Genomic DNA, 23,010 nt, shown 5'->3' with positions numbered 1-23,010 from the left:
GTATATACATGTGTATGGGGGGGGGGGTTGGGCCATTTCTTTCGTCTGTTTCCTTGCGCTACCTCGCAAACGCGGGAGACAGCGACAAAGTATAATAAATATATATATAGATATATATATATATATCATTAAATTTTAGGGAGAATAAAAAGATGTTCTGGAAGGAGGTAAATAAGGTGCGTAAGACAAGGGAGCAAATGGGAACTTCAGTGAAGGGCGTAAAGTGGGGAGGTGATAACAAGTAGCGGTGATGTGAGAAGGAGATGGAATGAGTATTTTGAAGGTTTGTTGAATGTGTCTGATGACAGAGTGGCAGATATAGGGTGTTTTGGTCGAGGTGGTGTGCAAAGTGAGAGGGTTAGGGAAAATGATTTGGTAAACAGAGAAGAGGTAGTAAAAGCTTTGCGGAAGATGAAAGCCGGCAAGGCAGCAGGTTTGGATGGTATTGCAGTGGAATTTATTAAAAAAGGGGGTGACTGTATTGTTGACTGGTTGGTAAGGTTATTTAATGTATGTATGACTCATGGTGAGGTGCCTGAGGATTGGCGGAATGCGTGCATAGTGCCATTGTACAAAGGCAAAGGGGATAAGAGTGAGTGCTCAAATTACAGAGGTATAAGTTTGTTGAGTATTCCTGGTAAATTATATGGGAGGGTACTGATTGAGAGGGTGAAGGCATGTACAGAGCATCAGATTGGGGAAGAGCAGTGCGGTTTCAGAAGTGGTAGAGGATGTGTGGATCAGGTGTTTGCTTTGAAGAATGTATGTGAGAAATACTTAGAAAAGCAAATGGATTTGTATGTAGCATTTATGGATCTGGAGAAGGCATATGATAGAGTTGATAGAGATGCTCTGTGGAAGGTATTAAGAATATATGGTGTGGGAGGCAAGTTGTTAGAAGCAGTGAAAAGTTTTTATCGAGGATGTAAGGCATGTGTACGTGTAGGAAGAGAGGAAAGTGATTGGTTCTCAGTGAATGTAGGTTTGCGGCAGGGGTGTGTGATGTCTCCATGGTTGTTTAATTTGTTTATGGATGGGGTCGTTAGGGAGGTAAATGCAAGAGTCTTGGAAAGAGGGGCAAGTATGAAGTCTGTTGGGGATGAGAGAGCTTGGGAAGTGAGTCAGTTGTTGTTCGCTGATGATACAGCGCTGGTGGCTGATTCATGTGAGAAACTGCAGAAGCTGGTGACTGAGTTTGGTAAAGTGTGTGGAAGAAGAAAGTTAAGAGTAAATGTGAATAAGAGCAAGGTTATTAGGTACAGTAGGGGTGAGGGTCAAGTCAATTGGGAGGTGAGTTTGAATGGAGAAAAACTGGAGGAAGTGAAGTGTTTTAGATATCTGGGAGTGGATCTGTCAGCGGATGGAACCATGGAAGCGGAAGTGGATCATAGGGTGGGGGAGGGGGCGAAAATTCTGGGAGCCTTGAAGAATGTGTGGAAGTCGAGAACATTATCTCGGAAAGCAAAAATGGGTATGTTTGAAGGAATAGTGGTACCAACAATGTTGTATGGTTGCGAGGCGTGGGCTATGGATAGAGTTGTGCGCAGGAGGATGGATGTGCTGGAAATGAGATGTTTGAGGACAATGTGTGGTGTGAGGTGGTTTGATCGAGTAAGTAACGTAAGGGTAAGAGAGATGTGTGGAAATAAAAAGAGCGTGGTTGAGAGAGCAGAAGAGGGTGTTTTGAAATGGTTTGGGCACATGGAGAGAATGAGTGAGGAAAGATTGACCAAGAGGATATATGTGTCGGAGGTGGAGGGAACGAGGAGAAGAGGGAGACCAAATTGGAGGTGGAAAGATGGAGTGAAAAAGATTTTGTGTGATCGGGGCCTGAACATGCAGGAGGGTGAAAGGAGGGCAAGGAATAGAGTGAATTGGAGCGATGTGGTATACAGGGGTTGACGTGCTGTCAGTGGATTGAATCAAGGCATGTGAAGCGTCTGGGGTAAACCATGGAAAGCTGTGTAGGTATGTATATTTGCGTGTGTGGACGTGTGTATGTACATGTGTATGGGGGGGGGGGGGTTGGGCCATTTCTTTCGTCTGTTTCCTTGCGCTACCTCGCAAACGCGGGAGACAGCGACAAAGTATAATAAAAAAAAAAAAATATTCATTATACTAAGGGGATGAGAAACTGTCATGGCTTATCACCATCACAATGTAAATTGTAATAATTAATCTTACAAACTTAGGACAGTAACTTGTAATGAATGACCTAGTGCAGTCTACAGATGTATTGTTTCTAATGCTTAGCTAACATCTGGGTGGTTAGCTGACCTATACAAGTGGGATCAGGTATGGTGGTTTACAGAATAATGATGTTGAGGCTCATATGATTTTGCATGCCATGATTAGCTGGCTGCTAGGGGTGGTTAAATTTCCATATTAGTGCTTACATGCTCAGCTAAGACAGGGCTTGAATGTATGCCTTTCAAGTTCTGCAGAGTGAATGAAATAAAAATAATTCATCTAATATATTAAGTCCTTTTTCTCATTGGAATCCGAATCAGAATTCCAGCTGTTTACATTCACATACCAAAGTGAATCTTTTGATAGGATCCAGCTTATCCTCCTGGGCATCAATTGTCTTCAAGAAATCATCATGGCGACGGATTAGCTCTTCCACCTCTGTTATAGAGTCACCCATCTGGTCATCCTTCACCACAGATTCACGTGATTCTATCCATGCTTCAAATACCTGAGCGTCCCTTAAAAATACCTGATAAAGGGACAAGAATAAATTACCAAGAACTGCAATAAATCAAAAATGCATTTCAAAGAGAAAAATATATTTCTTTCCAATATATAACTAAAGGTAATGTTCATAAGAGTCCTTGTTTCAAGAAAAATCTATAAATACACCTTTGCTAGAATAGTGATTTGGTTTACGGGGGATGTCATGCTGTCACTGGGCTGAACCAGGGCATATGAAGCATTTTGGGGACACCATGAAAAGGTCAGTGGGGCCTGATTGTGAATAGGAGGCTCTACTTTCAGAGCATTATACATGAGAATTAGAAAATGAATTGGCAATTTTTTTTTTTGCTCTTAGTGCTGTCCCACTAATGCAGATAATGGTGGGAAAAAAAGTCTAGGAACAGTATGTTCACCTAAATTCCCAAAGTCTTTCCATGTCTATGTGCAATTTCCTCGTCAAAAAAGGCAATAGGTGTCCAAATGCAAATCTCCTAAAATTATTAAAACATTCCACCTTCCTAGATTCATCCACATTCATATCTTCTTGAACAAACACTCCCTACACCCATAAGTTTCCTTTAATGTGCAATAGCACCCTCTTGCCTCAGAGACATTCATACATCTTTTCCAAATCCATTCAATGTACATACCTAACCAACATTACTTTATCTCTTAACAACATTTATCTTTATAACCTTCAGTTAACTAATGTTCACTAATTCCTGAACTCCTATCTTACATCAAAAAATAATGCTACCTGTATCTTAAGAGCCACCCCACTATTACATTTGTTTTGTTCTTAATAGGAAAAGGACATTTGTGTAGTCAACTCATTTCATATTCAGCTTAACAACATCTCACACAGTCCTGCCATTTTGTGCTTAATTACTCCACACCACAAAGAAAAAATTATACTACCATACAAGACTACTAACACATCTTTGATGACATCTTCCTCTGTGTAAACATGTCATCTTTAACAAACACATATACAGGCACCTTATAACACAGTTCAACCAATACCTTAAACAAATTGAATAGTGAAATACCCATCAATAATATACAAGTCTAAAACTACATTCCCTAATTAATCTAAAAGTACATTTACTCATGCTCAGCTGATACCACTACTTAATCGATATTAGCTGAGGTTACAACCAACTTATAATGCTTTTGTACCCTTCCATTCTGCTCCACAGACTACACCACACTTAACTGCCAGTTTTTCTACCTTCATCCAATACCAACAGCTGTTCACCATTTCCTCCACAACAGAACCCTGGGAGTGATCAGTTACTGAGACCCCATTAGCATTGCAAACATGTAAAGCTGGGGCTACAAGTATTTTACTGTTACATTACTAAATACTTTGAGTACTTTTCCCTACTACACTAATTATTACATGAAAATGCATGAAAGTAGTATCCTTACCATATAGGTAATGTTATATAAACCTGAATCCTTCTGGGTAAAGCTATATTCCATATATCCTGATCTGTCCTGTTCACATATCCATGATAACCATCAATCCAACAAACAAGGGCTACCATATCCCCTTGATACAATAGCATAAAGACAACTCTAAGCCACAATATCATTACATGTTAAAACTATCCTTACTTTCATAAAATGCTTCCCTTGAAAACATGGAAGGAAAATTAAATTAATGGCCTCACCTAGTGACTAAAACTGAGCAAAAAACAGTGAACAATACAATGCCAACCCAAGTTCACTGAAGGTCTATTGGACTGTAAACCCATAGGATTATTCTTGAACCATATCATTACTCTTGAACCAATCACTTACTGAATTAAACTAATACCTTTTATTAAAGAATCTTATAAATTAATGGCATACTTACTCGTAAGTCGTAATTGTGCTCATAGATTGTTGCTCTTGTTTGCCAAGACTGAATGAGTAATTTTCTACGGGCTTCAAGTGTGGCAATCCTGTCAGCTATCTCCTCTGCCATGAAGTGACCTTGGTCAATTAGTGCATTACCAGCAGCACAGAAATTGTCAAAAGAATCTGCACGGGCATCAATCTCAGTCTTGTACTCCTTATGTCTTGAGATAAGGGTTTCTGCACCAGGGACATCTTTCGGTAACTCAGGTGCTGTGATCTTGGCCAAAATTTCATTCAGCCACGCCCTATGAAGGATTTCATTATTTTCATTGGTAAAATATAAGTTATCATTATCTCTTATCCAACAACCCTTTCTGAGAGGGTCATGATGTTACTAGGGACCCATTTTCCAGGAGCTCCTGCTGTTCCAAAGCTGTGCTACACTTGGTAACAAATATGGACATCATAGACTCCTCTAAAATGAGTTCTTTAATGAGACTGTACTCTGTGTTTTGTCAACTGATGATGATACTGCCTTGCCAAAGGTGGTAACACCTCCTGACACCACAAAAGTGGTAACAGGCTAACACGAGGTGAAGAGGAGATGGAGTGAGTATTTTGAAGGACTGCAGAATGTGTCTACTGATAGGGTGGCAGAAGTATGGTGTCTTGTTTGTGCAAGGGAACAAGTAAATTGGGGGGATGGTGAATGCAAGATGTGATATGCTATGAATGGGCTGAATTAGGGCAAATGAGGCACTCAGAAGGGTAAGAGAGATGTGTGGTAATAAAAAATGTGTGGTTGACAAGCAGAAATGGTTTGGTCACATGGAAAGAAAGAGTGAGGAAAGCTTGACAAAGAGTTTATAAGTGTCAGAGGTGGAGGGAACGAAGAGAAGTGGAAGGCCAAATTGGAGGTGGAAGGATGGAGTGAAAAGATTTTGAGTGGTCGGGGCCTGAACATACAGGAGGGTGAAAGGTGTGCAAGGAATAGAGTGAATTGAAACAATGTGGTATACCAGGGTCGACGTGCTGTCAATGGATTGAACCAGGGCATGTGAAGCATCTGGGGTAAACCAAGGAAAGTTTTGTGGGGCCTGGATGTGGAAAGGGAGCTGTGGTTTCGGTGCATCACACATGACAGCTAGAGACTGAGTGTGAGCAAATGTGGCCTTTGTTGTCTTTTCCAAGAGCTAACTCGTGCACAGGGGGGAGGGGGGTGCCATTTCTGTGAGGCAGGTGGCGACAGGAATGGAGGAAGCCAGCAAGTATGAATATGTACATGTGTATATGTCTGTGTATGTATATGTATGTATGTGTTGAAATGTGTAGGTATGTATATGTGCATGTGTGGGTGTTTATGTATATACATGTGTATGTGAGTGGGTTGGGCCATTCTTTCGTCTGTTCCTTTGCACTACCTCACTAATGCGGGAGACAGTGACAAAGTATAATAAATAAAAAAAATACTTAAAAAACAAATTTAGAATTATTTCTATGAGAGTTAATCATATGTAAGCAGCAAAACAAAATGTTTACAGGACCCTTCAGGCTTAATATCTTTTCAGGAACACATCATGAGTGGCTTACTACACTTTCAACATTTCACACTGGATAATTTCTGATATTCTTTATCAAATCCTGTTAAGCATAGGAAAAGAGCTGTTGTGTACAAGAAGCTGGCAGGGTGAGCTTGCAAGAGGCCTTTAGTTGCCCACACATGGAAACACAACACCAAGCAATTTAGTGGAAATATACAAAACTTCTGTTCTTAAAATGTCTAATAATGAAACTCTTTGAACAATATAATATGCTTCAGAAAAAACAGATTATGAGGATATCTTACATAAGTTCTCTATAGTCATCAAAATATGACTGTAGTTTTTCTGCCTGGTACAGTTTATCCTTCCTTTGTGCAGACTTATCAAGAAGATCATTCCATGCTTCAACAGTTTCCTCATGCTTGACAGAAATATGCTCTCTTGCATCAGGGAAAACTTCAGCAAGGCGTTTGGCTTCCTCAACTACAGACTCCACCTACAAGAAAGAAGGACAGATGAAACTTTTTTCTATTTGTAATCTGGAAAAAAGTTTGCACATTTATTTTTAAAAAAGCAGCTAAAAACTAGTCTCTTAAATTGGTTGTTGTCCATCAATGTGGTCTGTCTTACTTCATGTATCAGAATTTGTGTGTTCAGTCAAACCTTTCACAGATTATAATATATAAGAAAAGCCATTACCTTCATATTGCAGCAGGTAAAGTAAACTGCTGGCATGAGCATTAGTGATGGTGAATAATAAGCATAAAATGGGGGAAAAAATAACAGCAAAGCAATCAAAATCAAATCCAAATTAAGTACATTCTATCCTATGCACTCATTTCATGCTTATCAATGTTCAGACCTAGAAACCCCAAAGCCTTTTTCACTTTATCTTTCATCATCTTTTTGGTCTCCTCCTCCTCCATGTTTTGCCCTCCACTTCTGAAATATATATATCCTTGCAGAAAGTCTTTCTACACTTATTCTCTTTACATGCCTCAACTATTTCAACTCATTCTGGTTTCCTTCCTCAGTCTCAAAGTACCCACTACCAATAGATTAATACCTAATTTCCTTCCCATCTTGAGTAAGATAGCATTAGGAATACAAGAACTACTACTCAATGGCACACATCCAGTCTCTTAACTGTCATGTAATGTACCAAAACCAGGAACAAGTATCCACATCAAAACCTCATAGGCTACACAGTGGAATGCTTATTGTGCCATTTTCTAGTCACTGAAAACACACTGCTTTCCCAACTATGCCCCATACCAATCCATTTCACTAATCCAATACAAACCTCTTGTTCTCCCAAATGTTAAAGCTCAAATACCCGACTGCTTCCTCCACTCCATCCTTCCATCTTCATCTCAGTCTTCCCCTTTCCCTTAATCCCTCCATCTCCACAACTGATTCACACAAATCTTCACCAGTCTTCTCAACTCATCCAGCTCATATGCCCAAACTATTTCCACACATCCTGGCTGGTGCTGGCCTTAATCAGACTGCACTTGCTAAGATACCTTTATGAAAGTCATTCCTTACACAATTAACCTATCTCATGCTACATAACATTCCACAGAATTTCATTTCTAATACACACTCTCTTCCTTTCTTACGCATTAACAAGCAAAGACTCACATCATTACAATATTGGTGGGACAACTATACATTCAATTGTAACCACCTTTGCCTTTACAGACACCTTCCTTTAAGCTGACAAAACCTTAGCCCCTCTTCCACACTATGACTCACTTTAGCCCCCATGGTTCTAACCTGCCATATCCACTCCAAGGTTCCTATAACACTCCTCTTCTTTCAGGTCCTCCCCATGCAAACTTAATCCCTCCTGTCTCATTCTCTTGTTGCACTTCATTACTTTTGATCACATTTACCCAAAACTTTCTCCCTTTACACATACTCCCAAGTTCTTTTACCAACCTCTAGGAGTTCTTTCTGAAGTCTGCCACCAGAGCACTGTCATCTACGAACGTCAGCTGATTCATCTCTATGTGCAGCCCCACTTCCAGCATACCTAAGACCTGTTCCTTGCTCTCAGCCCCTTGCATTTATTTCCATCAAAAATCTTATATCCTTGAAGAGATTAAACAGCCATTGTCAAATCTTATATCCTTAACACACACCCCACCCATCTTCATAGGGAACCACTCTTCCTCTTATACTCCTGTTGACAATGATTAAAAGTGCAATGCATTTGGTGGTTATCCATTTGCTCCACACATCTGTAGCACCTTCCACAATTAAGTCCTAATGTATGACTGTTTCAGATCCATAAATGCCACATAAAAATCATTCTCTTTCTCCAAATACTTTTCACATACACACTATAAAGCAAACATCCAGTCCACGTGTCCTCTGTCTTTCCTGAGGTCATATTGCTCCTTCCCCATTATCAGTTCAGTGTATGATGCTACCCCATGGATCACTATTCTCTTATACATGTGATCATGTGTACTTAAACTTATCCTTGTACATAAGAACATGTTCACATGGAAATCAATGTAAATAAATTTACTAGTGCAAACCTGAGAATTGAACCCAGACTCCCAAGAATATGGTTATCTTTGTAATCATAAGGCAAAATTGTACATACAAAATTTCTTAATGGTGAAACCATAAATGACCATCTCTACATCTTATTGATACAAACTTTGCCATAAGTAAATTATATTAGTGCTCATAAAATCTTCATACCTGTTCCTTTACTGCAGCCAAGTCTCTTTCAAAGCCCTGATGTTTTCGTGCCAAACTCTGAATAGTCTCTAAATCATGGCCATAATCTTCAGATGATATAAAGGCATCCTTCTCTGCAATCCAACTGATTGTTTCATCTGCATTACGGTCAAAAACATGGACCTATAAAAATCAAATGAATATTACGAAAATGTAAAAAATTCATATTATCTGGCTCTGGGGCTAAATAGAAACAAAATAATTTTACAAAAAATAAACCTATCACTAATATTGTTCAATTTGTTAATTCATGTCATCTCAACCAAAAATCCCACCTGTTTAGCTCCAGCCAGAGCCTCTTGTCTTGCATTAGCCAACTCCTTCAAGTCATCCCACAGTTGCTGCAGCTCTTCAACCTGAAATTCACAAGAAATTTAAGAATCAATACAAAGTCAGAAAAGACAAATACATAATCCTATTAAACTGTACAATGTGAAAACTTTTACATCAAAGAGAGCAATGGTGGCATAGTCACAGGTGTAAAGCCTTGTTGTATACTTGTATCGGCTGTACTGGAGGGCTTCAATTTACAATGGTGTTACAGTCCTGGAAAACCTGTTGCAAGAAGAATACGTCCCAAGTCAAATCAGTGAAACCATATGTTATAAATGGGGTTATGTTCCAGCCTAAAAATTTCCCCAATGTAACCATTTTTGATGAACTAGATTTTACTGGACCTGAAACAGCTTACCACCCATATCCATTACAGTTTATAACACTTGTCATAACTATCTTAGACACTATTCAGTGAAAATATGTTGAAAAAGGTAATTTACTGAACACGGTGATGAAGGCTTTAGGTGCAGCTGAAATGGGATTTTTCTTTTGTCAAAGTTGGAGGCTACAGTCACTGACAAAAGTTAATGGGAGATAGCAGGAATGGCACTTGGGCTATCTACATCACCCCCTTTGTTTTCTGATTCATGAAATGTTACCATATCACAGATAATGCAGAGGGTACTTCAACGACTTAACAAAATACCTGATGATGAGAGCTTTAGGTGGTAATAGAATGGAATGGTGTTGAAATGAAAACAATTAGGAAGGAGAGTGAGGGGTGCTACATTTACCTAAGTCAACCCTTGAATCATCTGATCCAACTACCATTTCAGTTCGAGGTCAGTCAGCATTGGAGTTACAGTGAACATAAAAATGTAATTTGCCTGTTGGTGGGATATAAATCAAATTGTATTATGATGTGACAATTACAATAAGCAAACATATGCAAATACTTCATATTAGGGTGATATAATTTATTAAAAGAAATAATTCCTTCCGACATTAAAAATATGTATATAAATTTTTTTTTCCAAACTGTCACAAGTCAAAGCACAGTGCCGTAAGTCGATACAACGTACCCTAATTCTTAAGTGTCATATGTCCAAAACGTTGTAAGTTGAAGTGTCATAACTTGAAGCCCTCCAGTACTTCAGTCACAGTGATAAAAACAAGCTTAATGTGCTGGGCAATGTTCACGGAATTTGCCATTGGTATAAAATCTGTGAAAAGTGAAAATGTGTTATGGGAAATAATCTTTCTGTGAATACACAAAGACCTGATTCTCATATCGGCAGTGCTATATGCATAGTTACACCCACACCAGGTTGAGCCAAAGAGGAGCAATCCTCACTTGACTCCTATTTCCACTTTTAGAAAGTAAAAATACAAGGAAGGGAGGGTTTCTGGCCCTCTGTTCCCAACCCTAAGAGTCTCCTGATATGCTGGAAATGTGAGGACTGTATTCCTATTTCCCTACTCCCTATGGAGCACAGCTTCAGGCCATCCCTCATCACTGTGCCAGACCATGGGTCAAATTCAAACACCTTGCATACTTACAATTGTGTTTTCTCCACTGGGGAAGACACTCTGGCAATCATTCCTCAACTACTAGTGTATGCCAGTGACATTAACCCTACCTTGACACTATCCAAGCAACAAAAAACATGCAACATTGCATTACAAAGACAGTACATTGACTCATTCAAAACAGAATGTCTGTGTCCTAGGAGAAATCTGCTATCATCCTCTTAATCCGATACAGACAGGAATCCAACATACACCCTCCCATAACACAGAATGATCAACCACCTCCACTCAACAGAACTCCAACCATCCCTAAGTATCATGTACAAAATATGTGTTTTGGTCAAAAAATGGCCTTTAAGGCCACGGTGCAGCAGCTTAATCCTTGTCTAGAATTTGAAGTGTCTACAGTCAAAATCTCAAGCCTCTAACAGCTACAGTTCAGCTATGAAAGAGTAATAAACAAGTGCACAAACACTAATAATATATATTTGATACAAGAGTTAGCGATTGGTCAGAATAAATGCACATTCCGAGAGTTGAGTAACTGTTAGGCCTCATTCACCTGGTTGTGGGTGGTGAAAAGAAAGGATTTTTTTCATCAAAAGCTTTTGGAGTTTTGATGTAAGGAACTGCATCATGGTGCCAGAAGATTTGAATGCAGGAGGGTGAGGTAGCAATTTAGGGTATTTTTTGAGGAAATAAAGTTACCAGTGTACATGAAAATGGGAATAAGCTTGCCAAGTTGTCTGCTGAAACAAGAATGATGACTGGGAAAACAATGAAGCCTTGCTATAACGAACCCATATTCAGAATATCAGAAACTGGCTTTATTGGACATACAAAGCCCAACTGATAACAGCCATCTGTATGACCACCACTTGATATACTGGAATAGTCTGATATATTCTGAGAGTCCAAAGCAACCAATGCTTGTGGTCACTAACCACTGTTCTGGTAAATATGGTAGTTTGTGCATTAAGAGTATTGTACTACTGTCTCCTTATGTAACACTGTGTACAGTATCAATATATTGCACAAAGTACAATCTAATTCAGCAGAAGCACATCACAATGTAAATAAAATATCTAATTCTTTTTCCTGGAAACATCTCTACTGCATCATGAATGAATTTAAATAATATTTTTTCAATGATGTGCAAAAAATAAGATGTGTATCAACAAATTTTTCCAGGAAACACTTCTACTGCATCATGAACAAACTTATAATGTTATTTTTACACTGATATGGAATTCAACAAAATAATAATGAAAATATTTCATTAAAAAATACCAATAAGTACATGTACAAGAAACAATATAAATTTTTTCTCATACTTGATCACTGTTTCCCACTTTAGCAAGGTATTGCCAGGAACATTTGCTCACATCCATTATCTATCTCTCATGTGTAATGCATCAAAACCAAAGCACCCACAACCAAGCCCTATAAACCTGCCCATGGTTTACCCTGGCCACTTCATATGTCTTGCTTTGGTCCATTAACAGCATATATAATGACGACAGTAAAGTTTTCCTGAAAAACTTACATAATGTTATTTTCTTGGTGATGTGAAATCCACCACATTTATAACTAATGAAATTAAGTTTTTTCCCTAACAAGTAAACATTTCACTATATTATCAATACATCTGCAGTACTGCATACAGTACAGTACAGTTCTGACCTCTCTGTGGTTACTTTGAGCATCTGATCAGTCCCGTTACATTACCTTAACCCACATGCTGTGATTTATGACACTTTTGTTTCACAAAAATTCACATATTGCTTTCACTGTGATTCTACTGTGGTATTCTACTTTCAAACTGACTTTGCTTTTTTGCATTAAGGCTTACAGTGTTAAAGTTCCTTCAACACCATAGAGGTTTGTATTATCCATTCTTCTATATCCACATCACATATTCTTCAGGCTACAACCTGAAATACCGCTTCCCTACACACCCTCCACACTCCCCTACTACTCATGCTCTCATTCCATACCACTCTTCACTTCATCTCTCTTGAAATCTTTGCACAGGATCATTTTTACTAGCTAACTCACTTTCACCCTTCTATTCAACCATCACTTCCTTTTCTTAATCCACCATCAACTTTCACACCTGCCTCTACCAAGAAATGATCAGATATTCCACCTAGCTTCCCTGTCAACACATTCACATCCACTGCCCACTGCATGACTGTCAACTGGCACATAATCATGAATGACCACTGACCCTCAACCACATTCACCCTTGTATATTCATGAGTGAACCTTTTAAACTATGTACTCCCATCAACAGTCCTTTTTCAGCAAACAATTCAACAAGATTTCCATCATTTTCATGTAAACCAGGGAATCCAAGTACCCCAATTATACCCTAAATGTACAAGTATATAATACATACAGAGCAATGGTATATTCTATTTACATATATAATATCCAAACTAAACAAGTTACTTTTCAAATGTGAGTACAATTAAAAGTATGAAGAAATCATAACTATTTTCAGAAATATCTACACTTATTCAAGACTCCTAACACTTTCTGACAATGGTTAATCAATGTTACATTAAGCAACACTTCTAAAAAGGCACTGCAAAAAATTTTCTTACTTCCTAAAGAAATATGCTTTCAACAAGACTACTTTGATAACACACGTTCTAACCAAAAGTATATTCTGTTAAACAAAACAAGTATACTATGAAGACAAAGAATAGTAACTGCTTGTAACTTACCTTTTCTTTTATTCTTTCTGGCTCAGGATGTCCATCATCTATGAGAGTTCTGGCCTTCCCTTTAACACTGATTAGTTTTTCTTCATTAACAGCTAAAGCAGTGAGAAAGGATTCAAACTTTTGGATTAGAATCTCTACGTGCTCTACATCCCTTCCATAGTCTTCACTTGCTGCTATTGCCATCTGATCATTTAGCCATTCACCTACTTCATCACTCTCCCGAAGGAAGGTGAATAGCTTGCGGCTCTCTTCTAATCGTTTTGCTCGTTTTTCCCTTAAGGCTTTTAGTTCAGTGTATTGCTGTGTAACATCAGCCTGCAAATGTAAAATAGAAATATTTATACCCCCTAAGTACTCTTACTGTCCATGTGATCGCATGAATTAAACACTGACAGCAAATAATAAAAAACAATAGTACAAAACCAAAAATAACTATGAAGTTCCATAATATATAATTAGGTAGGAGGAAGATGGCAAGACAATGTTTTACCATGAGACATGGTAAGTATACAGTGCTCACCACATATGCTGTTGTTAACAAACTGCTTTTCTCTGCTGCCATGTGAAGAAGTAAGTATGTTGGACCTGATATGTGGGGCTGAGGTCTGTCTATCTATCTATATCTCTGATGCCTGTTCCCTCCTGGAATTCCCTCAATGGGGTGGCCAAAGCAATAGTCTCCATAACTAGTGAACTCCAGGGGCTGAGGTTGACAAAATACTGCTAAGACTACAGAATGATGTACAAATATAAAACAACTACTAAACAAATGATTACTTGGACAAACACAAACAGATGTACAAAATTTCAACATAGACATGGGAAACATTTGACATGGAAACAGTTGAACCAGTACCAAATGCTGATACTAAATATCAGTGCCATAAACAAAGGATTTGAGCCTCCATGTGATATTCAGTAACTGAATGTTAAGGCATAATGAACTTAGAGACAGGATAAAAACCATAACTTCTGGAATCATCACAAACAAACAACTGGAAGAAAAAAAGATGTTAACATAAACATCCTTTTTCCTAGTTGTTTGTAGTTTTATTGCAACACCTGTGGTAGCACCATGAACAGATGAAGAATGGTGTCACTCACACGGATATATTCTCTAGTTATCATACTGAGTATGATGAACCGAAACCACAGACCCCAATCACACCCATATCCCACAGACCTTTCTGAAGTTTCTCCTCATAGCTCATAAGTTCTGGTTTATCCCACTGACAATAGGCTGTCCTCAGTATACCCACATCGCTCCAGATCTCTATCACTTGCATACCATGTTTTTCTGCATGTTCAGGCCCTAATATTTTACAGCATCTTCCACTCCATCCTTCCAACTCCTTGGTTCTCCCTTTTCATGGCACCCTCCACTTCTGACATATACATGCACTTAGCCATCCTGTCCTCATTCATCCTTTCTATATATGTCCAAGAAATTTCAGCACACCCTCCTGAGCTCTCTCATTCAAACTCTTCTTACTAACACACTCTTCTCTTACTACAGCATTTCTTACTCGGTCAACTCTTCTCATACCACATACTGGACTTAAACATTTCATTGCCAACACATTCATACCTTTCTTTACACTTTTGTTTGAGGCCTATACCTCACATCCATACACCTTTGGAAATACTATACCATTATTTTTTTCAAACTGGAGATGCCAGACACAGACAAAAAAGTCCACATTAAGGCCAGGATTTAAATGAAATATAAAGGAGTCAGTGAAAGGGAAAAAGAATAGATGAGGGAAAGTAGTTCCAAATTTTTTACTCAACTTTGTTAGATAAGGATGAAGAGCTAGAGCCACCCTAAATGTGAGAACCTGTACTCTAAACAAGGGCAGATAAAACCTTTGCATAAACAGAGCAATAGTTTGCAAGAAAATAAATTTCTACTTCTTAACAGGCCTCCCAGTTTCTTACGGGCAAATTGGCTATTGCCATAATATAGGGTTTCCAAGATAGTGTGTACATTACAATAATAGCAAAAATGGGTATGTTTGAAGGAATAATGGTTCCGAAAATGTTATATGGTTATGAGGCGTGGGCTACAGATAGAGTTGTGCGGAGAAGGGTGGATGTGTTGGAAACGAGATGTTTGAGGACAATATGTGGTGTGAGGTGGTTTGATCGAGTAAGTAATGAAAGGGTAAGAGAGATGTGTGGTAATAAAACGAGTGTGGTTGAGAGAGCAGAAGAGGGTGTTTTGTAACGGTTTGGTCACATGGAGAGAAAGAGTGAGGAAAGATTGACAAAGAGGATATATGTGTCAGAGGTGGAGAGAACGAGAAGTGGGAGACCAAATTGGAGGTGGAAAGATAGAGTGAAAAAGATTTTGAGTGATCGGGGCCTGAACATGCAGGAGGGTGAAAGGCATGCAAGGAATAGAGTGAATTGGAATGATGTGGTATACCGGGGTCGATGTGCTGTTAATAGATTGAACCAGGGCATGTGAAGCGTCTGGGGTAAACCATGGAAAGTTCTGTGGGGCCTGGATGTGGAAAGGGAGCTGTGGTTTCGAGGCATTTACATGACAGCTAGAGACAGTGTGAACGAATGTGGCCTTTGTTGTCTTTTCCTGGTGCTATCTCACGCACATTTGGGGGGAGGGGGTTGTCATTTTATGTATGGCGGGATGGCGACAGGAATGAATAGGGGCAGACAGTATGAATTATGTACAGGTGTATATATGTATATGTCTGTGTGTTTATATATATGTATACGTTGAGATGTATAGGTATGTATATGTGCGTGTGGATGTGTATGTGGGTGGGTTGGGCCATTCTTTCGTCTGTTTCCTTGCGCTGCCTTGCTAACGTGGGAGACAGCGACAAAGTATAATAAATAAATATAAATAAAATGTTCATTGAGTCAAGAGGTGGAATTACAGATCTGTTGAAGGAGGCAGGATAGGTGTGAGGAATTTTCAATATTGAGATAGGGAAAACTGGGTTTCAAGAGGCATTCAACTTAACCAGATTTCATCTACCCCACCAAGATATCCTCTCTAAATTTGGAGTATAATGAGAACACTGACAAGACAAAATGCAGATCAATCGAGAGAAGTAGCAAATCTGAAGTAGAAGGAATGCAGTTTTGAACTGTCAGCATATGAGCACATTTAATTACTTGTAGAAAAGAGAAAATCATTGGTAAAAAGAAGAAAAAGCATAGGAGACAGGACAAAACCTTGAGGGTCACCGAGACAGGACAGAACCTTGAGGGTCACCAGTGTTGACAGAGAAAGGGGAAGAAGATGATCCATCAATAACCAAGGATACAGATCGACCTGAAAGTAAGCTATATATGATTGATCAAAGTGAGGAAAGGAAGCCAAAAGAGAGGAGCTTAGAGATGAGACCCCAATGTCACACTCTTCAAAAGCCATGGATATATGGTTCCCAAAAATCTTTTAGGGATGATGACCAGACATTAGTATATAAGAAAGATCACCAGTGGACCTTGCCTTACAGCAGCCATACTTGTGATAAAAAAAAAAGACAAGCGAGATTCAAGATGTCTGAGGATATAAAAGCTGAGGAGGGATTCAAAGACTCTGGAAATAGCAGATGTCAAAGCAACAGGGTTATAGTTAAAGGGGTTAGAACTGTCAACCTTCTAAGTGGTGGGATGTAACAACACGTTTTTAAGAAGAAGGAAAAGTTCTGGTTTTTACACAGACATCGAACAAATGAGCAAGAAAGTGACCTTTCTTTCCATACACTCCTTAATGCACACTGGACTTTAGCTCCCTCACTGAACCTATGGCTCACTTCAGTTACCATGGTTCCATTTGTCATCACTCCACTCCATGTGTCAAAAAATGCTCCATTTCCTCCAGATTCTCCCATATAACCTTACTTTTATTCACATTTACCCTTAACTTTCTCTTTTCCCACACTCTCCCAAACTCAGAAACCAGCTTCTGCAGTTTCTCACTTAAATCCATCTTCCAGACACCCCTAACTACGACAGACTGCAGAATCCAAGGCCCTCGAATTCATCACCATCCCTCACCATCAATTCAAACACACATCAAACAGCCATGGTGACATCCAAAAGCTAAATAAGAGGTTGGCAGTTCATGGTCTGGCTAAAATATGTCTTCAAAGGAGTAATAAAAAATTTAATTATCATGATTTACCACAGACTTTTCAGGATCATTTTATATCTTTCCATTAATAATGTTCAGTTAACTACACTTTCTGCCCATCTAAATTCACCTAAGAGCCAAATGGGTCAGATACATGGAGCTATACTGTAGTAAAACACCTCATCAAATGTAAAGTATTTACAGATCACACTTACCATTTTCTTAGAAATGTTGTCACTGTCAAAGTGTCTTCTGTCTGTGAGCTTTGCACACAGCAATGATAGCTTCTCTACGATGGTTTTGAAACTCTCTAAATCCCGTGCAACATTGTCCAACTTTTTACTCAGTGCTCCAACAGATGTCTCATCTTTCCCAAAGTCTTGTGAGAAAAGTAAGGGTCTTTTCTCTCTCATCCAGGCCTCTGCCTCACTGGCTTCTGTATAGAACTATGGAAAAAAACTCTTGACATAAGAACAATCAATGAAAAGATACCACCTGTGAAATTGAGTTTTATTCATTCAATGGCTAAAAGTTCAAATCTAATGGTCAGTACACTTGAAGCACATATAAACTTACCATCTGCGACTCAACCGCATCAAGGAGTCTAAGCCGTCTAACACTTGCTGTGTCCTTAAGCTGAGTCAACCGTGAAAGAAGCTGCTTTATCTTCGTTTCTATTTCAGAAGATGCAAAGTGGCCAGACCGAATCATTTGTTGTGAGCGGCTATTTACACTGTTAATAACTGGTTCATGGGACTGGATTTCAGCCTCCAATGCCTGAAAATATATTTCCATGAGTTATCGCCATAATGCTTAATGTCTATACTTTATCTTATTGTGGACAATTAGGAATTCTTCTAAGTCATGAAGAATCCTATGCATATGTTACAGCTAACACAGATATACATAGCAGTATATAATCTAAGTTAAAAGTACAAATGAAAACTCACTAAATGAGTGATCAACTTACTCTTACATACCTGATGTTTCTTCTGTAGGTTTTGTACAGCTGTTAGTGATGAACCAAGGTCCTGGCTTGCTGCTAAAGGTTCCTTTTCTCCTATCCACAGAAGTTCATCATCAATATCTCGTAAAAGCTGTTGCAGTAACATGGCATCCTCCAGATTCTCATGACGGATGTGGATTGGCTCATGTAAGGAATTGTGTCTGAATGTAAAAGATATATGTATCTCATAAAAATGATCTTACTCCATTTCCCTTACCTAATAATGCTGAGGATGGTCATCTGCTCCTCTCAAGCTCATTTTGATAACTATAGTCCCATATTTTTCAAAGAGAAATAAGACAAATTCAAAAATTTCCTGATAAGGAAATCAAGAAGCCAGGCTAACAAGTGAAAAATTTACTTTTTTCTTGTAAACAAGAACATAAGATCTGCTGTAACATATATTTCTGTACTTGCTCAAACTCCTTTGATATTATCAGGCTTAAACCAACACCAGTGGATACCAATCATCTAGAATAAAGTGGTTACAGAATTCTAAAGAGATTTGTTTTGAAATCTAGCCAATTAAAACTTGAAATATCGTAAACTGAGCTACACAGTTGTAAAAATTATCAACAAAAAAACAAAAAACAAACTAAGTTAGGGTTAAACAGCACACTCCAAGCTACACTGTCATACTAGTCTCTAATACATTAAAGCAACCTGTAAACACTCCAAATTGTGTACATATTCAAACACGATGAACATATAAACAGCTGCTTATCAGAAAGAAGGGCTGGCAATCTCATGTCTGCACAACTAAATTGACATAAAACACATTTTCTCTCTTCCATCAAAATATATTATAAAAAAGAGGGCACATGAGGGATGGCATGAAAGAGTATCGGCAAACTTCAGAAAGTATACGAATATACTTGGGAAGGACGTGAATAATGTAAGGAAAATAAGAGAACAAATGGGGATATCAGTGAGAGGAGCACATAGGGAAGTGATAACAGGCAAGGAGGTAAACAAGAGATTGAGTGATTCCTCTGAAGAACTGCATTATGTTAGATCAGGGTTCCAATCTTTCTCTACCAAGCATCCCTTTCATGAAACAATAATAGCTGATGCCCATTATATAAATATTCAAATAAATCTTACTTGAGGAGTGTATTATAACGAACAATTGCCTTATAACTGCTCACTTTATCCCCCCCACCCGGAATTAATTGGGCCACCACTGCATAAGAATGCTGTGAAAATCAAATGGCACCACAATGGTATGGTAATTCACATACTTAGAGAAATAATGATGAAAATGGAAGTGAAACACAGCACATGAACACTTGGATGCTGTTATTACATTCATTAAATTAAACTTATACATAGAGAATGATACACAAAGTAGACTCTATGTTTCATATATTCTGTCTACACAAAGCTCTTCATTAGGCTCTTACATAATGTATGAATTATGTTAAAGGCATTTGAGGAAAATATCAACATAACTAAATTGAAGCAACTACTGTGGTTTAATTAATACTTTCCAAAGTCAGATATTCATGATACCATCTTTTTTTCCTCAACCGCCATTTCCCATGTCAGCAAGGTAGTGCTGGAACAGACAAAGATGGCTACATTCTCTCACATCCATTTTCTAGGTGTCTTATCCTAGCTCCATATTGACAAAACAGCCCCACTGATCTTTCCATGGTTTAACTTGGCCGCTCCACATGCCATGCTTCAATCCAATCACAGCATACTGATCCCAATAAAACACATCATTCCAATTCACTCTATCCCATGGATGCCTTTCATCCTCCAGCATGTTCATGCCACAATCACTTAAAAACTTTTGCACTACATCTTCCTATCTCCAATTTGGTCTACCCCTTCTCCTTGTTCCCTCCACTTGTGACAAATATATCCTCTTTGTGAACCTCATTTGGCTCATTCTCTACATATTTTTAAATCACCCTCTTCAGCTCTCTCCACTACACTCTTTATTATCACGCCTCTCTCTTTTGATAATTACTCGATCAAAACACTCCACAACACATACTGTTCTTAATCATCTCATTTTCAATGCTTTCACCCTCGTCTGCAATGCCCATGCCTTGCATCCATGTAACATTTTTGGAACCACAATATCTTTGACCATATCCACTTTTACCATCCAAGACAACCACCTCTCTTTCCACACATTCCTCATTGCTCCCAGAACCTTCACCCCTCATCTACCCTATGACTTACTTTTGCTTCTATGGTTCCATTTAACACTATGTCCATTCTCAGATATTTAAAATAATCTACTTCCTCAAATTTTTTGCTATTCAAACTCACTTCCAAACTAACCTGATCCTAACCCTGCTAAACTTAATAAACTTACTTTTATTCCCATCTACTCTTAAACCATCTACTTTACATAATGAAGATACAATTCACTTTACATGACTATCCTCTTTACAGAACCATATTAATCACAAACTTTTTGGTTGACAGATACTTTTCTGTAATAATGGATAGAGCACTGAAAAAGAAGGGAGGAGGGTGAGATAATTGCAACATATTGCTGGGCAGAGTGAAAGCAGTTAATGAACATACATGCTATCTTGTTTCTAAAGTCAGATGAGCAACTGAATAAAATGGCAGTCTCCTTGATTACGGTTGTGAGAAACTTGGAAGTAAATGTATATAAGGGCACTATTTTTTTTCCAAAGATGCTGGTAGCATTGTGCAATATCTTTATGAATGGAGTACATTTATGATTTGTAAGTGTACTTGGGGGTTACAATCAGGATGGTAGCTGGAAAATTTATTTTGATAAAACTCAGAAGAGGACAAAGCACTGGAGGTATAATGATAACTCTAGGAAATGAGAAGAATCTAAGAGAGGATTAGGCAAGAAGTTTCATAATGAAGTACTTGCCCAAACTCTAATGTATGGGTGTTTACTTATGTCGAGGCTGTAAAACAAAAGATTGAGGCAGGGTGGCAAGGTAGCAAATTTACCCTCAAAAGAACTGGTTATTCCTACCCTTTGGCTGGTTCTTACCCTTTGCCAGCTAGCAGGATTAGCGTTAGAACCATACTTCTGCAAAATCAATCCCACAAAACAAGCATAGCCGTACACATATAATCCACCCCATATAATAGGCAATGACATTAGAAAGAGAGAGATGAATATGAATAAATAACCCTCATAGTCTGAATGGAATTAAGAATGCACAGTGTAAAGATTTAAGATGCAAGAAGAAAGTGTGGCAAGAAATCACTGGAAAACCCATAGCTGAAAATTCTTAATATGGTAAGTCCACCTTAGATACACTGCAGACTAACAAGCTGCTAATAATATATTGTAATATAGATGAAGGTAAGAGACATTATAACACGGATACAGATGGACAAATGCAATAAGCTAAATATTTTGGTTTGGGCAAAATTTGTCTCGCTCACAGATGCCAAATGAAACTTTCTGCTTTTGTGCAATGAACACATTTTACATGAGGGTAACCTCACTTGTTGAATTAGCTTTATGTGCAGAGTGGAAAAAGCTGAAGCACTCCCATTAGTAAGGGAGCCCTTATTCATGGAATCACATTGGATATAAATAAAGGATGTGTGTCAGTACACCAAGAGCCTATAGGCACTTGATCAATTCCATACACACAGAGCAATAGAACATAAAAACACTATGAGAGACTAAAAAGTACATAGAGTGTATGGATCAAACCATACTATCTTGAATATGAGACAGACAGTAACTAAAAAAATAATGCCATTATGCCATCAGTCAGTTCTTAAAAAAAGGGACACATTTGTTCACACTCAGTCTCTAGCTGTCGTATGTAATGCACCAAAACCACAGCTCCCTATCCACATCCATGCTCCACAGACCTTTCCATGGTTTACCCCAGACGTTTCACATGCCTTGGTTCAATCCAGTGACAGTACATCAACCCAAGGTATACCACATCATTCCAATTCACTCTATTCCTTGCATGCCTCTCACCCTCTTGTGTGTTCAAGCCCTGATTGCTCAAAATCGTTTTCACTTCATCCTCTCACCTCCAATTTGGTCTCCTGCTTCTCCTTGTTACCTCCACTTATGACACATATATCCTCTTTGTCAATCTCTCCTCTCATTCTTTCCTTTGTCCAAACCATTTCAACACACCCTCTTCTGCTCTCAACCACGCTCTTTTTATTTCCACACATCTCTCTTACTCTTTCATTACTTACTTGATCAAACCACCTCACACCACATACTGTCCTTCAACATTTCATGTCCAACACATCCACCCTCCTCTGTACAACCCTATCTATAGCCCATGCCTCATAACCATATAACATAGTTGGAATTACTATTCCTTCAAACATACCCATTTTTGCTCTTAACGATAACGTTCTCTCCTTCCACACATTCTTCATCGCTCCCAGAACCTTCGCCCCCTCTCCCACCCTGTGACTCACTTCCACTTCCATGGTTCCATTCACTGCTAAGTCCACTCCCAGACATCTAAAACACTTCACCTCCAATTTTTCTCCATTTAAACTTACATCCTAATTAAATTG

The 23,010-nt window shown here is 38.5% G+C and overlaps 1 protein-coding gene across 20 annotated transcripts in view; it reads right to left on the bottom strand.

Moving 5' to 3' along the window:
- The window catches only part of kst (spectrin beta chain, non-erythrocytic 5 kst), a 281,464-nt gene that overhangs the window by 38,000 nt on the left and 220,454 nt on the right, over nucleotides 1-23,010 (bottom strand). For all 20 annotated transcript variants that reach the window (XR_011716398.1, XM_071691174.1, XM_071691185.1 and 17 more), the window contains 9 exons: nucleotides 18,467-18,653; nucleotides 18,063-18,263; nucleotides 17,702-17,932; nucleotides 13,379-13,693; nucleotides 9,116-9,196; nucleotides 8,802-8,963; nucleotides 6,389-6,579; nucleotides 4,559-4,847; nucleotides 2,537-2,719 (listed from right to left, as the gene is read on the bottom strand). Coding sequence is in view for 19 of the 20 variants with exons in the window: in XM_071691174.1 (XP_071547275.1) it covers nucleotides 2,537-2,719; nucleotides 4,559-4,847; nucleotides 6,389-6,579; nucleotides 8,802-8,963; nucleotides 9,116-9,196; nucleotides 13,379-13,693; nucleotides 17,702-17,932; nucleotides 18,063-18,263; nucleotides 18,467-18,653 (1,840 nt within the window). In the remaining variant the exon portion in view is untranslated. The remainder of the gene's footprint in view (nucleotides 1-2,536; nucleotides 2,720-4,558; nucleotides 4,848-6,388; nucleotides 6,580-8,801; nucleotides 8,964-9,115; nucleotides 9,197-13,378; nucleotides 13,694-17,701; nucleotides 17,933-18,062; nucleotides 18,264-18,466; nucleotides 18,654-23,010) is intronic.

Source organism: Panulirus ornatus, chromosome 50 (genome assembly GCF_036320965.1).
Source record: "Panulirus ornatus isolate Po-2019 chromosome 50, ASM3632096v1, whole genome shotgun sequence".
Classification (NCBI taxonomy): domain Eukaryota; kingdom Metazoa; phylum Arthropoda; class Malacostraca; order Decapoda; family Palinuridae; genus Panulirus; species Panulirus ornatus.
Note: the sequence above shows the minus strand (reverse complement) of the source record. Positions and strands in the feature narration are given on the sequence as shown.